The sequence below is a fragment of the Polypterus senegalus genome, chromosome 14 (genome assembly GCF_016835505.1).
Source record: "Polypterus senegalus isolate Bchr_013 chromosome 14, ASM1683550v1, whole genome shotgun sequence".
NCBI classification, from domain to species: domain Eukaryota; kingdom Metazoa; phylum Chordata; class Cladistia; order Polypteriformes; family Polypteridae; genus Polypterus; species Polypterus senegalus.
In genome coordinates this window covers 77,073,351-77,091,952 of record NC_053167.1, presented here as the reverse complement: position 1 = coordinate 77,091,952, position 18,602 = coordinate 77,073,351, and the positions used below count along the sequence as shown (strand labels likewise).

The following is an 18,602-nucleotide window of genomic DNA, read 5'->3' as shown; positions in this document are numbered from 1 at the left end:
TGATATTTGGACTTCAGTCTTCACACATTATACACTTCATGTCTACATTTTGTAATTATTACTAAAATATGAAAAACATTTCTTTTTTAGTTTTGTGTTCAATGATTCCTGCATTGCATTACATCCTACATTTACATAGATCGTTGTAGACACAGAACACACATGAAATGTATGTGTTCCAAATGATGATATATTATTTACCCTCTACAATTCCAGGCACCTCACAAACAGATAAACAGACTTTAGCTCTGAGAATCTTCTTGGTGAGTTGAGCTGCGTCAGTGGGGGGAATGGGATAACAGGCTGCTTGCTGCTTGTGCTGATCAACACATTTACAAAAGAAAAGATGCTGAAGGAGAGGTGCAAAGGAATTTAAGGTGGGCCTGGATTACAAGTTTTTTCACAGGCATCAGGGATTCTAGTGTTAAATAATTTAGGGATAATGTTATGTTAATGTTATACAGGATATTTTAAATCAGTAAATCCTAATTTGAGGGCATTAGATAAGGAAGCAGCCAAATGAAGCCCCCAACGACCCTGTATTGGGCTAATTGAGTTGAGATAATGGATGGAGTTTTAACTCAAGGTAGTGCCTATTGTTCTGTACAATGGGGAGTAATTTGCATGTTTCTCCAAAATGAAATATCACGTTATGCTTAATAATATGTTCATAAGGGAGATTGAAAAAGAAGGAAATGTTACAGTTACATGAATCAGTCAATCAGACATCCGTTGTATAAACTTTGCAGAACTCTCCCCACATTTATTTTCTTTTTTTGAAATCCTTTAGCCACAGCACACATTCTCTGGAGGATATGTGAGGGGGATGAATAGGCAAGACATCAATAAGTGGGCATTTCACCAATCTGAAAGATCAGTTTCTATTAACTAATTGTTGGAGATATATACATCTTTATATTTAATTTAAGGGGATTATTTATATTTGCCTTGTCCTGATAAGTGAAATGGTAATGGGGAATCTAATATTTCAATGTAACAATGAAACTTACTTTTTTATCAGTTGGAAAGCACTGGAGGTACACAGGAGCCAGGGGACAGTTTATTTGGAGAGACTTATATTGACAGTGAAGTTGGATTCAACACAACCTTCTTGGTGACCTGGCAGACTGATGTCAAACCAGACATTTTCATTAGCGATCCGGATGGAAAAGAATATTCAATCAAAGATTTCAAATTAGGAGATAAAACAACAGTTGGCACACTGATCATCCCTGGAAAAGCAAAGGTACTTAAAAAACTGTGTTCAATATTTGGATCAACTACATGATTTTTATGCAATATGGAATAACAATTAGAGACAGAGGTCCAAGACACTGAGTTCAAATGCCAGTTTAAACAGTTGACTAAAGTTTTGTTTTTCCTGTGGACACTCAAGATCCACATCTTAAGGTCTTTAAAATGCAGTTTAGGTTCACCGGTGACTGTAAAGTACTCCTGTATGAGCTGGTAGATATATGTGCACCAGTGTGCCCTGTGAAAGACTGGCTCCCCATTCACGGTTGATTTCTGCTTTGCTCCTGATGTTGCCAGAATGCTTGAGTAAGCTGTGACCCAATACCTGGATAAAGTGACCCCAGAAGATATAGGGGTGAAAACAAGAGCTCCAGAAATAGCTAAGGGACAATGTAATTAAGACAGAAACCAAGAGGAAGCAATTTTTAACACAAAGGCTGAGGGAGCATGGAACAAATTATGTAGTCATTCAGTTAAAGCAAAAAAAATGCCATGGCTTTCAAAAACCCTTTGAAGGAGATGTTGAGACCATACCATACCATAATACCCAAATTTAATGGGTTGAATGATCACATGTTCTAATCTTTGACAAAAAAGAAAATTTATTTGTAGATGAACATTTCTCAACATAATAATAATACATTTTATTTAACAGGTGCCTTTTATTAACACTGAAGGTCACTTTACAATGAAATTAAACAACATTAATAAAATAAAAACAAAGAGAACGATAAATCAAAAAGCAATAAGGTACAGAGCTAGTAGCAAACATACAAAGATAACAGGCAGTAACAGTGTTAAATTCATAGTTTGTACATGTGTCATTCCTTCTTTTCCACTAAATTGCCTACAATAAGCACAGTATAATTAACTAGTTGTCATCCTTTCTATCAAACTAACAAGATATGGTTTTAAAGTAACATGCTAGTTACATGCATTGGATCAAGACTCTATTAGATAGTTTTAAGGTAAAAGAAAGGCAAAGTCGCTTATCCGCTAACATTGGCAAAATGGTATCCCTTTCACTTTTCCTGCTGCCGCTAATGCACCAGTGATGCAAGCACATCAGCAAAACAAATCCTCCTAGGAGAGAGATGCCCAGAATAGCTCCTTTCAATTACCTGACATTTCTACATTTCCATTTTTTTTGACGATTTCAATAGTTTGTAGGGCCCCGGACTTTTTACAGCATAGGCTTACACAGCTAGTTTGTAAATAACAAATGTTAATGTTTGCTTTTACAAAACAGTCTGGATCAGCTTTCAGAAGTGATTCTTGGCATCATTATGGTGACACAATCACAGTTTTCTTTTTTTTTCATTTTTTTGGCATGTATATCTTTTCCACCATGCAGTGCTTCAGTCAACCAGGTGTGAGAAACTAAGGTGGGCTTGAAGAGAAGCTAAGACATGAGCAGCTTTCCAAAGTTGTGCTCTGGTTCAGCATAAAACCACTTCATTTGCAAAAGGCAAAACCACACTATTCACTTAGCTTGAAATATACAATGCTGAATTAAGTAAATCCTAATGAAAATTACACCTTTATCTACATATTTCATACAGTTTGTAATCCAGTGTATGGACTGTTTATGATATTGACTATATCAGCATTCTGTACTCTGCTTGGTTCCTGCACCAAAAACGGTGGCACTTTATTCACTTTTGTTTTGTTGTGTTTGTACTGCCATTACCACTGCACATTATCAGTGGCTGTCTGCCAGACCATCTCTTGAGTTGCCTTTCATAGTGAGGTGGAAACTGCCATCTCATTTTGTGTACTAATCAGTTTAGAGCCAGCTTGTCTTTTAGGTAAGTAGCCATGCAAAGTAACGTAAAAATATCGTTAGCAATAGCATTTCTTTCATTGCCTATGGCTCAGTGAGTCACATTACTACAGTAACATCCTATCTTTTTCTGGTAATTGAGTGTGCTCTTTAGCCAAATAGGTATTGACATTTAGTATAACTTTTCTATTTTCATTCAGTAACTTTCTAAAATTTGAACTTAACAGGTTTGTTTCATAGTCGCCCTGTGAAAGAGCATCAACATTTTATTGGTAATAACTGCTCTTCACCGGTTATGTTCTGCTCTTGCTTATAATGCATGATGTAGTTCTGCACAAACTTTGGCAGGTGTCTAACGTAGTAGAAAAGCTGTCAGTAAAAAGCACACAACCAACATCAATTCTGAAGTGGGGAAAGGACAATGCATGAGATAGCACATTGTGGACTGGCTTTTATTTGAGTCTTTTCCTAGAAAGATATCTCTACTTTTAATTAAGTATGGCTGTTTGGTACTTTATACAACAACAATAGTCTTATGTCATGATTTTAGGAAGGAGGAGTATTAAATATCTGTTACACGTTCAGCAGGACATATGAAAGTTTACTTGCTTGTATTTATAGACAAACTCACCCTGCTACACTTTTTATTTGATGAAGTGACAGTCATAATGACATTCTGTAGCACTAAGGATGTTAAAATAGTGTTTAAGATGTGAATCATGAAAGCTCTGTATTTTATTGTCTAAAATGAAGCCTGTGTTTTTTTTCCTTAGACTGGCAAATGGTTATACAACATTCAGAATACGGCCAATCAAGCTCAGCCCATGACAATTAGTATAACATCACAGCCATCTGGTGCAAAATCTGAACCTGTTATTGTGAAAACCAATCTACAACAATCAAGTGAACCACCTTACACAGTTGTTATTTATGCAGAAGTCTTCAAAAACTTCATGCCTGTCCATAATGCTAATGTTACTGCAATTATTGAAACAGCCAGCACTAACATTATTACAGTCACTCTGCAAGATAATGGAGCAGGTAAAGTTTCTTTTAATTACTGTTCCTTAGATGCTTGAACTTAATTATGTAAAGCTCACAATATACAATATAAATTGCTCATTAGATCCAATGTGATTTTGTCTCACTGGGATTCCTGGTTGTCTCAAGCCCAACATGATTATACAATTTAGAGATTTCATAAATAAGAGCCACAGGTACATCAGTAATTGAAGTCAAGAGATGCCATACTTCAAGGTGTTACAGGACTCAAGCAGTACTGCATATAAAGATAAATTACTCTACATTAAGGACTTATGTTTATTTATATTGGTAGGATAACCATTTTCACTTGGCATGCATGACAGTCAAAGAAGTAAAGATGCCAAAGGTTTAATTCCTGTTTAATTAAGTAATGCAATAACTGGGATTCTACAAAACTCCCAGAAAGCTATAACTCAACAACTAGACCTCAGAATTCCTATGAGACCCTGTGATGCCCCATGATCACAGCCAAATGAATAATAAATAAATATTGACTTTAAAAATCCCAATAAAAATCAGCTTCACAATGTTTACCATTCTTGCTGTTATCAAGGATAATCCCAGCTGTGAAGCCTATAATAATCCTTAGAGAGCAAAGCATAGTTGTGTCAAATCCTTCCTAAAGCCCTCAACAACTCCCCTCTAGCTCAGCCCCCACCTCCTTGTCATTACAATGCACTAGATCTTTCCTTCTCTCTCTGCCCCATTAGTCAGTACCTGCAGGGATACCATCCTGCCTGAGTCTTCCCATTATGCAGCTCCTTTCTGACTCCTCAGCTTGTTCAAATCCACAGCAGACTCAACCTACACTGTTCTCTCAGACACAAGTGCAAACACCATCCATGCTATACAAATATTTCTTCGGCAGTCCCAATTTTGTCTCAGCTGACCATGAAAGGTACATCTCAAACCTGAAACCCCTCCTACTTAGCACTTACCCATAACAGTCTATAGAGCCATGTCCAGCTATCCATCTAACACTCCTCATTTGCTGTGTTGCTTAACATCAATTAATTAATTCAACTGGTGCACCTGAGTGCCAATACGAGTTAAACTACTGGGTAACAATTAAAAGACATCAATAAATTAATAAAAACTTCCTACGCATTCCCTGTCTTATGCTCTATCACAGACCTAAAAAGTACAAAGTAAGTCTGGTCTCTAAAGTCAAGAAGGTATATTTACAGCCTGCATAAACCAAAAAAGACCAAGCTTTATGTTTCCGAATCAAAATGGAGTAGGAAACAATAGAAAACCCCTGGTTCCAAAATAATAAAAAATTGAGTTTTGCTACTTATTAAGTTTTTTTAAAAATATAAGATTTAAAAGCAAAACAAATGCAGAAACAGATGCAAAAGATGCAACCGAAATAGAACAATGCCAAATCCATTAAATAAGAATCAAATCCTAAGTTTAGAGCACAACGTCCAGAAACCAGATGATCAAAACAAGTACTTAACAAAAAATCAACAATGAAAGAAGCCAAAACACACAACTGAAAGTTATCTATTATGTCAGTGTAGTGCTGAGGCTTCCAAAGACTTTATGTACATTGAGAACAGTCTGTCATCCTCCATATTAGAGGGTCACACCCTCTTGAGTATTATATGCAGAGGACAAGGCACATAAGACAAAGAATTCTACAATAAGAAAAATACAGTTATGTAAAGCAATTAACACTCAGTACTCAAAAGAAATAATAAAACATACTGTAAATTAAAAAAAAATACTCAAAACACAATAAAGTAAAACAAATAAATGTGAAAGAAGCTACAGGCAGTGGTAGATTCCTGACAAATCCATAATACAAAAGAGCAGAGTGTGGATTACACTGATGAAGGAGAAAAAATATTCACCATTGACAGGGATACCCAATGTCAGGCTTTAGTATTTGGTGTTAAGGAATATTCCATCCATCCATCCATTATCCAACCTGCTATATCCTAACTACAGGGTCACGGGGGTCTGCTGGAGCCAGTCCCAGGCAACACGGGGTGGAAGGCAGGAAACAAACCCCGGGCAGGGCGCCAGCCCACCGCAGTTAAGGAATATTCATGCATGTTAATAGGATAAGCGCTTGTATTTGACACACCCTGCCTCAGCACAGGAGGAGCATTTCAGAGCATTTATGTACTGAAGCCTTACAGATATAGTTAACAGAAAACAAGACAAATTATGTAAAAACTATGCAAGAAAAACATGAAGATAGGCCAGAAGAGATTAATAGACTTTCTCTGTCCCAGGATCCAATAACTCCCCATTTAACTCTCATTCACTTTCTGTAACACCCAAAGTGATCTTTAGAAAATGGAATTGTTACTTGACATTACAACGTATGATAGCTCGGTAGTTTCTGTCTTACTTAACAGGTAGAAAATTCTTTGTTAGTTGTGATGAATTTTATATGGTGTAACACAAGGATCTATTCTAGGTCCGCTGTTCTTTTCGATTATTATGTTTCCATTAGGCCAGATTATGTCAAAACACAAGGTGAGCTACCACAGCTATGTAGATGACACACAACAGTATTTATCGATAGCGTCTGATGACCCTGACGCTGTTGGCTCTCTGATCTTGTGTCATACTTGTATTTCCAAATGGATGAGCATTAACTTTCTCAAACTAAATAAGGAGAAAACAGAAATCTTAGTGATTGGTGAAAATGGATATAGTGAGGATATTAGAAATAAACTTGATCCCTTAGATTTAAAAGGCAAGTCAGTGGTAAAGAATTTAGGGGTAATTATTGTCTCTGGCCAAATTTTAAATCACATATTAATCAGATTACTAGGACTGCATTTTTTCACTTAAGGAATACAGCTAAAGTTAGACCTCTTATAACTTTACAAAATGCTGAAAAATTAGTTCACACTTTGTTTTTAGTTAACTAGATTACTGTAATGCACTCCTCTCAGCACTACCTAAGAAAGACATCAATTGGTTACAGTTAGTGCAGAATACAGCAGCAAGAATCTTAACTAGAAAACGAAAATCTGAGCACATTTCACCAGTCTTAGCATTGTTACATTAGTTACCCGTGTAATTTAGAATTGACTTTAAAATACTATTAATGGCTTACAAAGCCTCAGATAATCTTGCACCATCCTATACTTTGGAATGTTTGTCCCCTTGCATTCCAAGTCTGAACCTCAGATCTTCAAGTGAAGGTCTGCTTATAATTACAAGAGACAACCTGAAGAGAAATGGTGAGGTGGCTTTTTGCTGTTATGCACCTGAAATTTGAAATGCTTTACCAATAGAAATTCACCAGGCTAATAATGTAGAGCAATTTAAAACACTGCAAAAAAATCATTATTTTAAAATGGCTTTTTGATATCAACATTTTAATTGTATCCCTGTTAGTCTATATGGGCTTTGAATAATCATTTTCATGAATTCCATACTAATCTGTGCTATTCCTTGCTCTCTTTTCTGGTTCTTCTGTGGTGGCGATTTGCGCTTCCATCACCTGATCAAGGTACCCTGCTGCCCCCTGTGCTTATGGATTTAATGGTGGGTGTCCCAGATGTTCACATGACCACCATCATCTTCATCATCTTCATTTTTTTCCACGTGAAGCCTGAAATCCATAAGGACTGATTTAGAATGTTAGGTAGAATGCCCAGTGAGCAATTTGGCCTTGGAACCCCCACAGATTTTTTTTTTTTTTCTGGCCTTCTTGGCCATTCGAAATTACTTATTTCTTTGTTTCATACTCTATAACATTATAGCCAAATCTTGTTTGTGTTTAATATTAACTTCCTCTTATTTTATTTTGTAAAGCACTTTGAGCTACATTGTTTGTATAAAAATGTGTTATATAAATACATGTTGATGTAGTTTTAACAATACAATGATTATGTTATTTTCATGCTCAGCTATATTTCTCACGAGTAACTTCTTAATCACATTGGTGTTATTTTCAGGGGCTGATTTGGTCAAAAATGATGGCATTTACTCTTCTTTTATGACTGATTATGATGGAACTGGCAGGTACAACTTCAAAGTCCAAGTCTCAAAGTTTCAGAATGAAACTAAGGCTGCAGCTGGACACACCTCAGGTGCCATGTATGTTCAAGGATATCTGGAAAATGGTAAGAGTATTAATATAGATATATGTATCATTCCAGTCATGCAGCATGCTACGATATCTTTAACCTTCATTTTAATGTGATTATACAGCAAGTAATTGTAAATGAAGTTTTAAAACTTAGCAAACTGTCTTATATTGGTGAATAATCGGTAAAATGAAGCAAAAAGAAAATCATGCACTTTAATCATGTTTAATCATGTTAATCATGCCTTCTATAAGCTTTCAAAAAACCTATTTTTCACATTGCACTAAAAAAAATATTTGTATTAATTGAGCTACTGTTTATCACAGGTACACTGTTTATAATCATAATGAACTAAATTAAGATGAAATAATTACAACTCATATTTTTTAAACTTTAATACATGATGTGTAATTCTTAATCTCAATCATGAGCATTAAGAAACTGGTCTGTGATCCACATTTAACTACATAAAATATGGTAACCAGAAAGTACTTGTGACAAGTTTAAATTTAAATGATTTTGTAAGGTGTCCATGCGTAGAGTGTAATACAATATTGTGATTGGGTGATATTGTCCATTTAGGTTTTAACAGACTGTTTTTTAATGATGTGGCTACACATCACTAAGTGGCTCATCAGAAGTGATTGAATGTCATGGTTACCTTCTGACGTCTTCCATTGTAGATCTCTATAATGATCATCTATGTGATGTTATATTTAGGTACTGTTCATCTGAACCCACCAAAACCAGTTGTTGCTGATGAGGACTTTCCTGTTGAAAATTTTGTCAGAACTAAGTCTGGAGGGACATTTATGGTGAAGGTGGTGCCTCCTGCCAACAAAGATGTTTTTCCTCCTTGTCAAATTACTGATTTGTCAGCAGAATTATTAAATAATACCGTTATTCTGGCATGGACAGCACCAGGTGATGATATGGATAAAGGCACAGGTAACTTTTTAGCACTATATATGAAAGTTGTGGTCAGTCTCTATGCTGCACCACTTACAAATTTTTACCAGATCAATCCTTACAGCTTAATGGAACACTAGGGTTGGTGTGAAATGGTGATGAGGATAACATTACGAACTAAATAATCTTACTAAACAGCACTTTGTAGTAGTAGAGTGTTGTACCGTATTAGCCATAATGGATGCAAGGAGAAGTCAAGAAAAATGACACCTTTTATTGGCTAACTAAAAAGACTATAATAGAAAAGAGGCCAGAGCTGCCTCAAAACCTTGCATATTGTAATCTTTTTTATTTAGCTAATAAAAGGTTTCATTTTGTTTGACTTCTTGCTGCATAAAAACTTTGTAGTTCATTGTAGTTAAATATAATACATTAGATCCATTTTGACACCTAGCATCATAAACGCAAAGGCTTTGAATTCAGAATAAACAAGAAGTCTACCTTTAGAGTGTCCAGAAATAATTTTGAGCTCTGGTACAGTATATTGTGTTCAAATGACCATCTCTTTGGATTATTTCATATTCTCCACATGTCTCACCAGGGTTACTCTTGGTTTTGTCCACATCAAAAAGCTGTGCAGATTAGACTGACTGTTAACTCTGTGCATTACATTGGCTTAGAGTCATGTGGAGAAAATTCCTGACTTGTGGCTAATGCTGCTGGATAGACTCCCAAACCACTGCAACAGAGAAAGTGGATCACCAGAGCATTTTAATTGTAACATTGAAACCTGAGAGGTTCTGAACTGAATAAATTGCCTTCCATTGCTTAGAATTCATTGAATAAATTTACAGCAATAGACAATGAAGCCACTCTTAGACAATTACCTAAAATATCCAGAATCATGCTTAAATCTTACTTACAGAATTGGAACCCATTTTGTGAAATGTGACTTGTGAATGAGAGTAAATAATGAGTCAATGCATGAGGCTGAGGTTTAGGGCCTGCTGTATTTAACTCTTTCTGATATTCTGTATTATCTGTGTTTCTCAGTGGCAGAGTATGAGATACGAACGAGCAAGCAAGCAGTGGACCTGAGAGACAATTTTCACAATGCTACAAAGATCAACACTTCCAGCATTATTCCCTTGACAGCGAGATCGAGAGAGCAGTTCTCATTTGACCTGGAAGAGGAAGAAAAAGTTAACAACAGTGTCATATTTTTTGCTGTTGTTTCACATGATGAAAGTCTTCTTGCTTCAGATGTGTCCAACATAGCCCAAGTAGTGATTTATCATCCAAGTCCTAAAAGCCGGGATCCTGATGCTAGCAATCAAAACAGGAAGCTCACGGTGGGCCTAGCTGTGTCTTTAGTCACAATTATTTTATGTTCTGCTCTTGGCCTAATTGCCTTAATTATTAACAAAAGAAATAGTGGAATGATGGTATTAGATGAAGAACATGTTAGGAAAAAGTTAAATATAGTCGCAGAAGCATAATAAACAAAGAGCTGTTTTATATGATATATCTAAATAAGATCATCTACTGGCATTCAAAATGAAAAGGAGGACTATGGTATTTTCCTATTGGCTTTTTTAACTTATATTTCTCCATATTTTATGCTATTTAATGCTGATGGATGTGTTTTGTAAATGTGAACTTTTAATGATACAATATTTGATTGTTATTAAAATTTTATTACCAAAAAGTTTTCTCCAAAGATCCCAAAAGATGTATGCGTTAGGTTGAGTTGTGATACCCAGTTAGCCAAGAGTGTGGATGTGCGCATAATTGGGTGCTGCAATGGACTAAGACCCATCCAGGGCTATTTAATGCTCTGTGGCCCACCACCATGATCACAAACTGGATTAAGTGGGATGCAGAATGTTAGTAAGCTTAATTAGATAAAATTCCTGGAAAATCTCCAACTGAAAACAAAGTTGTTCCAAAATGACAGTTATTGCAGAGGATGATGGATTCAACATTCAACTAATTTTGACATACAAATGTTTTTTGTTTAAGAGCATCACTGTATATTTTTTATTCTTTTTTACATATTTATTAATATATTTCTACTGAAGTGTATTTGAATTTGTTTTTTTTTTTAAGTACTACTTTTTCATTATGTGTATTATGTCATAAATAATGCTGCCCTACTGTACTTTATCTTGGTTTAGCACTGAATTGAGGTCAGTTCTTTCTGGAGTGCTCAAGTTCTCCTTATGTTCAAGTGCAGACCCCAGATCTCTCCCATAGTTCAAAGGGATTTCTGTTGGACTCTATTGGCTTGGTGTATCTTAGTGCGGTTGTGAGTATCCATAGCTAGACTAGTACTATGATCAGCCAGGGTGGGTTCTGGTTTGAAATCAGTGAATAACAATGTGTATAGAATAACTTTTTTTCAGTTTTGTAATTATCAATATGCTTCTTTCAACTTTTTTTGTCTGTTCATTCCCTTTCCATTCATTGAATGAAAGTGAAAAGATTAGGACATACCCAGAGAGCTGAATTCATGTAGTGACTGGAGTTTAAATTGAGTGCCGCACAGTGGTGTAATATCTAGTGCTGCTGCCTCACAGTATGAGATTTCTTGCTTTATATCCCAATCTGGTCACTGCCTATTCGGACTAGGCCACTGAGCTTTTCTCCAGATACTCAGCTCTCCTCCCAGATCCTAGAGATGTGTGTACTTTGTTAATTACATTGGACTGGTATGTGCGAGGGTGTTGGGTGCTCTGTGATGGACTGGCATCCCATCCAGTGATGGTCCCTGTCACTCATCTGCTGTTGCTAGGATGGGCTCTGGCATCCCAACATTCTTAACTGGAATGAGGTTGTTGGAAGTGGATGGATGGGTATATAGCTAGATATTTATAGATATTTAAAATAAGAAAGAATGCAAAGAGGTGTTCACCTAAGGCAGCAAATCAGTAGTCAGAGTTAGACAAAATGAAATTCTGGAAAGGAAGGAAGGAGTTATGTAACCTGGACAGAGACATTTGTAAGTTTTTTTCTCTCATTTTAAAGAAACATATCAGCTGTCAAAAGCTCATTACAGAAAAATAAAGTTGCTTATACTATGTTTTAATATACAGTAGTATTGCATTTCATAGTGTTGAGTAGAATCTGAATATTTCATAACTGACAATAAAAAAGATATGTTTTACAAGTTGTTTTAGTGTATTTTTTAAATTAAATATTTGCCAAGAAATTTGAGGTGCCTTATGTTTTATTATGTTTCAAAAATACTAAGTTAACAGCAAAAGATTCTATGTACAAATAATGATTCACAATTCAGCATTCAAGAGTTGTATCCATTACACACAGTTAGACATGTACAATGTGCAGGGAAATGAAAAATATTAGCCTACTCCAAGACTGTGCAAAACAAAAGCAAACACGCAATAGAAGAAAAATAATAAAATTAAGAAGAAGATAATAAAATTAACTAAATTAAATAAAATTAACTAAATTAAGTTAAATTAAAATTAAGTTAAAATCCAAAATCTGAAAGAGTAAAACGTGTAAAGTGACTGTGCAACAAGATAAAGTGAGTGTGCCAGGAGTTTTAAGATTGACTGTTTGCTTGGCCTGTCAGATTTCAGGATCCTAATGGCCGGAGGGTAAAAGCTCCCCTTGAATATCTCAGTCTCTGCCATTAGGCTGTACACACCCTGGTACCTGAAGCCGCTCATCCTCTCAACAGGAACTCCATTTATGCTTATGGGGCTGTAGATCTGCTGCTGCTTCCGTCTGAAGTCCATCACTATCTCCTTTGTCTTGCTGACATTCAGTAAGGTTTTGAGCCTGGCACCATACTACCAAGTTCTCTGCCCTGTCCAAATAAGCCTCCTCATTATTGTTGGAAATGAGGCATAAGACCACTGTATCATCAACAAACTTAACAATGGTGTTGGAGCTGTGTTTGGCCACACAGTCATGCATGTAAAAGGGAGCCCAGCAGAGAACTCAGTACACAGCCTTGTGGAACTCCTGTGTTGAAAATGATAGTGTTGAAGAAACAGTTGCCTTCTCTCACCACCTGAGGCCTGCCTGTTAGAAAATCCAACCCCCAGTCACAGAGGGGAAAGTTCAGTCCCAGGTCTTTGAGGTTTGTTGCCAATAAATGGGGGACAATGGTGTTAAAGAACAGGATGTAGTCTATAAACAACAGTCTTGCGTAATTCCCCTTGTTGCTGTCAACATGGGACAGAGAGTTGTGCAGAATAGACCTTTTTATATGGTATGCAGACTGGAGTGGATCACAGTCCCTTGGAAGGAAAGAGCAGATGTAGTGCCTCCCTTTCAAGGACAAAGACTCACATCATTTCATGCAGACAGAGACGTCACTGCTTCTGGTAAGACACGCAGTGGGGACTTATGTCAACAATGATTGGTGTGTCGATGCTATGGCAGTCATAACTTATTGCTTATTGCAGTTGGAGTTTTTAGTGGTGAAAGTTTGGTTGTTTTATCTGCCAAGAGTATCCATCGCAATTATAGTTGTTGCAATGTTCATCCCCTCACTGTGAATACAAACTCATTGTTTGACTTAACAAGTTGCATGGCATCATCAGTGAGCAGCAAATGGCCCATCCCGATGGCTTTTTTATCATTGCTGGTGATTTCAACCATGCCAACTTGGGGAGAGAATATGCTGGACCTTTTTTACACAAACAATAAAGATTCTCACATTGCTCCCATTTGGGATTTTCAGATTACCTTTGTGTTATACTGCCCCCAGCATACAGGTCACTGCTGAAATATTCCAGGCTAGCACAAAAAACCATAGGAGTCTGGCCTGAAGGAGCCAACTCAGCATAGCAGGATTGCTTTGAATGTACAGACTGGAATATGTTCAGGGAGGCAGCCACCTACAGGTATAACTAGCACATTAACTTAGAGGAATGCACTGACTCTGTTACTGGGTACATAGAAAAGTGCATTGAGGATGTCACTGTTGAAAAAAACTATCATTATACATGCCAACCAGAAGTCTCTGCTTAGACCAAGAGATATTGCCTTCAGGTCAGGAGATGAAGGGGCTCTCAGACAAGCAAGGGTTGAACTTTCCAAATCCTTCTGGAAAGCTAAAAGTCAGTATGCCCAGAAATAAAAAGCAACAACTTCTGTGACTTTGAAAGTACCTAGGTGCATGTGGCAGGACATCCGGGCCTTAACAGATTATAAAATCTCACCACAGACCTATAGCATTGATACTTGCCTCCCTGACATGCTCAATAACTTTTACACATGTTTTGTGGCTCAAAACAATGCACAGGTAAGAAGTCCATGCCCTTCCTTGAGGAACAGGAACTCTGTCTGGACCCTGCTGATGTAAAATTGACACTTTCCAGAGTCAACCCACGGAAAGATGCAGGACCAGGCAACATTTGTGGGCATGTGCTTAGAGACTGTCCTGACCTACTGGCCGATGTCTTCAAAGAAATCTGTAACATCTCTTTGAGCCAGATTGTGGTCCTCACATGCTTCAAAAAGTCATTCTAGTGCCAAAGAAGTCAACGGTGACGTGTCTTAATGACTACTGCCCTGTACCACTGACTCCCATCATAATTAAGTGCTTCAAACATTTGGTCAAAGAACACATCAACTCTGTCCTTCCCAACTCCCTGGACCCACTCCAGTTTGCTTACCATCCAAATTGCTCCACTGATGATGCCATCTCCCATACCTTGCACGCTGTACTGTTTCACCTGAACACCAAGGATATGTATGTCAGAATGCTGTTTGCTCATTTAGGCTCAATGTTCAACAATATTATTCCCCAGCAGATGGTGAGAAAACTCTATCTGCTGGGCCTTGACATTCCTCTTTGTAATTTGATTCTGGACTTTAATAGAGAGGCCACAATCAGTGTGCATTGGCAGAAGACCGTCTAATACCATCAAGCTGAGCACAGGTGCCCCCCAAGGCTGCCTGCTGAGCCCATTATTGTTCATGCTGCTCAGCAATGACTATACTGCCAAGTCTTAGTCCAACGTCATTGTCAAGTTTGCGGATGATACAACCATAGTGGGTCTCATTAGCACCAATGATGAAACATCCTTCAGAGAGGTGCTTAAACGCCTGGTGAGGTAGTGTGATGAATGCTGTGTGTGTGAATGTTGATAAAACAAAAGAGATGTTAGTCAATTTTAGAAGAACATTGGCTAACTATTCACCACTGCTCGTCAATGGCTCTGCTGTGGTGAGAGTCAGTAGCAACATGTTTTTTTGGGATGTTAATTTCTGATGACATCTCCTGGACAATCAACACTAACTCTATTGTTAGGAATGTAGAACAACGCCTCCTTTTTCTGTGGAGACTGAAGTAAATCAGCTTGCCATAACCCATTCTTATCACCTTTTACAGATGAACTGTGGAAAGCGTTCTGACAAACTTTATCACTGTGTGGTTTGGGAACAGCAAAGCCCATGAGTGTAAGATTCTGCAGCATGTAGTGAGGAAATCAAAGGGGTCTCCCTCTCATTAATCCACGACATCTTTCAGACATGCTGTCTACGCAGAGCCTATGCCATTGTGAAAGATGTCTCTCACCTGTCACACGCATTGGTTGACCTCCTGCAGTCAAATAGAAGATACCACAGCATTAGAACCAGCACAGCCAGGTCCTATAACAGCTTCTTTCTCCAGGCTGTCAGACTGTTGAACTCCTACATGTCACCTAGTACTACATTCCTATAACATTACCCCAATTATGCATGCACTGCCACTTTACACTCTGCACTTTAATATGGATATCAAGCATTGTTCAAGCTTTATAGTCCTGCATCTTTTGTTATATTGTATTGTTTCTCTGGTTTTTGGTAATGTTATGGTGTATGTTAAATGTATATTGTTTTGCCTATGAAACGGGGACTGTAATGAACAAAATTGTGTTCAATCATGACAATAAAAATTAAATTGATTTGAGTCTTTAATAATCCCCTTGAAGCACTTTGTGAAAAGAGATGTAAGTACTACAAGTTGATAATCATTTAGGCACATGAGTTTGTTGTTCCTTGGTATGGGAATCATACATTTAAAAAAAAAAACATGTAGGAACCACAGACTAGGCTAAACAGTCATTGAGGATGGACATAAACACTCCAGCTAGCTGATCGGCACTGACCTGGTGCTTTTCTGTAGTTCACACTCTTTAGAGCATGCAGGGCATCACATTCTGAAACAGAGAGAAGAAGTTTGTTGTTCTGAACGTTATTAACGTTAACTCTATTATCCTTGCTAGCCGGCAAGTTAATGTTTGCTCTTTTAGTGTCAAACCATGCATAGAAAGTGTTCAGGTCGTCAGCCAGAGGAGAGTCAACACACATCTCTAGTTTACCACTAATTTCTGTAATGGTCTGTGGTCTCCACCACATTTGTCTGCTTTCCCCAAGATGAAAATTAGACTTCACTTCCTCCTTGTACATCATCTTTGCCTTCTTCACAACCCTCCTTAGAGAGTAGCAGGCTGCCTTGTACACAGAATAGTCTCCAGTCACAGTCCCACGATATGCGTATTCGCCAAGTCCCAGATGATTTTGTCCACCCACGGCTTCTGACTGGGGATACACGTGCTTATTTATGTTGAAATGATGAACTCTGTTAGCAGTGCAGCAAAGCTAACTGCTACATCCACAAACTCGTTGACATCATTAGAGCTTGACAGGAATGTGTTCCATTCCATATCATCAAACGCATCCTGTAGCATAGTTTCTGAATGGGTGGACCAGCATTTAAGCTCTCTTGTCACAAGAGCCTCTCTCATGATGCATTGTTTATACACGGTGAGAAGGAAAATGGTGGTGTGGTCTGACCTGCCGAAAGCTGGTTGTAAAAGCGCATTGTAGCCTGACTTAAACTAGATGTAACTGTGGACGAAATCTCAGACCAGGTGCGGTTATAAAGCAGCTTTATTTTGGTCACGGTGAGAAGAGTTTCAGAAAAGCAGACAATCAAATATTGTAGCTCTTCTGAACCCGTCTGTTGGGTGGGGTCCAGTTTTATACCCTAGAATGCGTAATTTAAATCATTATAAAATAACAGTCAACACATTTATTATACACAAACCTTTAGCCCTTTCAACGCCCCTTGTGCAACTTGTTTCTCCCTCTGGTTTGGCTTGAGTCCTTTGCACAAACATGACGTGGTTTAGTAAAGCTTACTTCTAGTGAATTAGTACAAGGGAACCCGTCTTCCACATAACAATGATACATCAATGCTAGTGAAAGTCCCCCGCCACAATCAATGCTGCGTCCAGGTGCTTTATTAGATGTTCGCTAAACACATTGTTGAGTTTAGACAAAGCCTTATCTATGTTAGCCTGAGGGTTAATATAAACAAAGGTGATGATAACAGCAGAAAATTAGTGTGGCAAGTAATGAGGACAGCAGATGAGCATAAGATCTTTCAGAACTGGAGTGCAAGAGAGTCAAGATGTTCCTGGGATCACACCATTTATTGTTTATCATAAAATAGAAACCCCCACATTTTACTTCACCATACTGAACCATTCTGTCTATCTGAAAGATGGAGAACTACTCAGATGGGGTTATTGTTTGGTTTAAGTATTACAGTTGAAAGTCAACTTTTGGTCAAACAAAGAACATTGCAGTCTCTGATGTCCCACTGGAATTTAATCCTGGCTTGGAGACCATCCATCTTGTTTTTGAGTGACTGTACAATTGCAAGCAAGATACTGGATAGAGGAAGGTGTGGTTTATTCCTCAGTCTGTTCTGCATGTCGACTCTTTTGCCATAATGTTTTTTTTCTCCAGTACCATGGTTTAGCTCATGTAGCACTTTTGTTATTGTTGCCCTCACCATGTAAGTTCACCACGGAGAATCTTATCTGGACTCGACAGGTCATTAGGTAAGTTGCCAGGAACTTGGTGATTAAACTGGTTCCCAAAGTGTCCCCCTGTCTAAATGATCAAAGTGGTGGAAGTTTGGGCAAACAATGTGGTGGAAAATAACCAAAAGGTTATTTAAGCACATAATCTTAACAGAGTGACCAAGTAGTCAGCCAGGAGGATATTGATTCCTATTCCAGTTGTGATAAAAAAAATAATGGTTCAACTGGGAGATTTTGAACAGTTCATTCATCATTATGAGTGGGGGATGAGGGGTGCATTGCTCCTCTAGTTTGGTCCCAGCCTGGACACCTGAAGGGTTGTTTAGAACTTGTGATTTCAAAAGGCAGCCTTGTTGTGGTCCTTAGGTGTGGCCAGAGGGTACTGTTGAGAATACACCACCCTGGTTTTGGTGAAAATATATATATGAAAAAGAACAACAGCAATTAAGAGCATTTGAGTAAAGAGGATAAAACATATTTTAGTAACCAGAGTGGATTTAGAAGAGATAGTTGTGTACCGATTGCTTGCAGTCAGTATATGGAAAATCAGAAACTAAAAAAAAGATAAAACAGATCAGAGAACACAGAATACACTGCAAAAATGCATACACAAAAACATGACAAAAAAACTGTCAATGGGAGTTTCTTTGCTTGTATTTATAAAAAATCTGCCAAAGGAGTCAATAAAGTTTACTT

General features: G+C 37.6%; 1 protein-coding gene across 1 annotated transcript in view; it reads left to right on the top strand.

The window, feature by feature from the left end:
• Positions 1-12,214, top strand: part of LOC120514400 (calcium-activated chloride channel regulator 1-like) — a 40,105-nt gene extending 27,891 nt beyond the window's left edge. The window contains exons 10-14 of the mRNA XM_039734750.1: positions 1,022-1,246; positions 3,811-4,078; positions 8,008-8,175; positions 8,860-9,087; positions 10,102-12,214. Of these exons, the coding sequence (XP_039590684.1) occupies positions 1,022-1,246; positions 3,811-4,078; positions 8,008-8,175; positions 8,860-9,087; positions 10,102-10,547 (1,335 nt within the window). The 3' untranslated portion in view covers positions 10,548-12,214. The remainder of the gene's footprint in view (positions 1-1,021; positions 1,247-3,810; positions 4,079-8,007; positions 8,176-8,859; positions 9,088-10,101) is intronic.
• Positions 12,215-18,602: the final 6,388 nt, after the last annotated feature.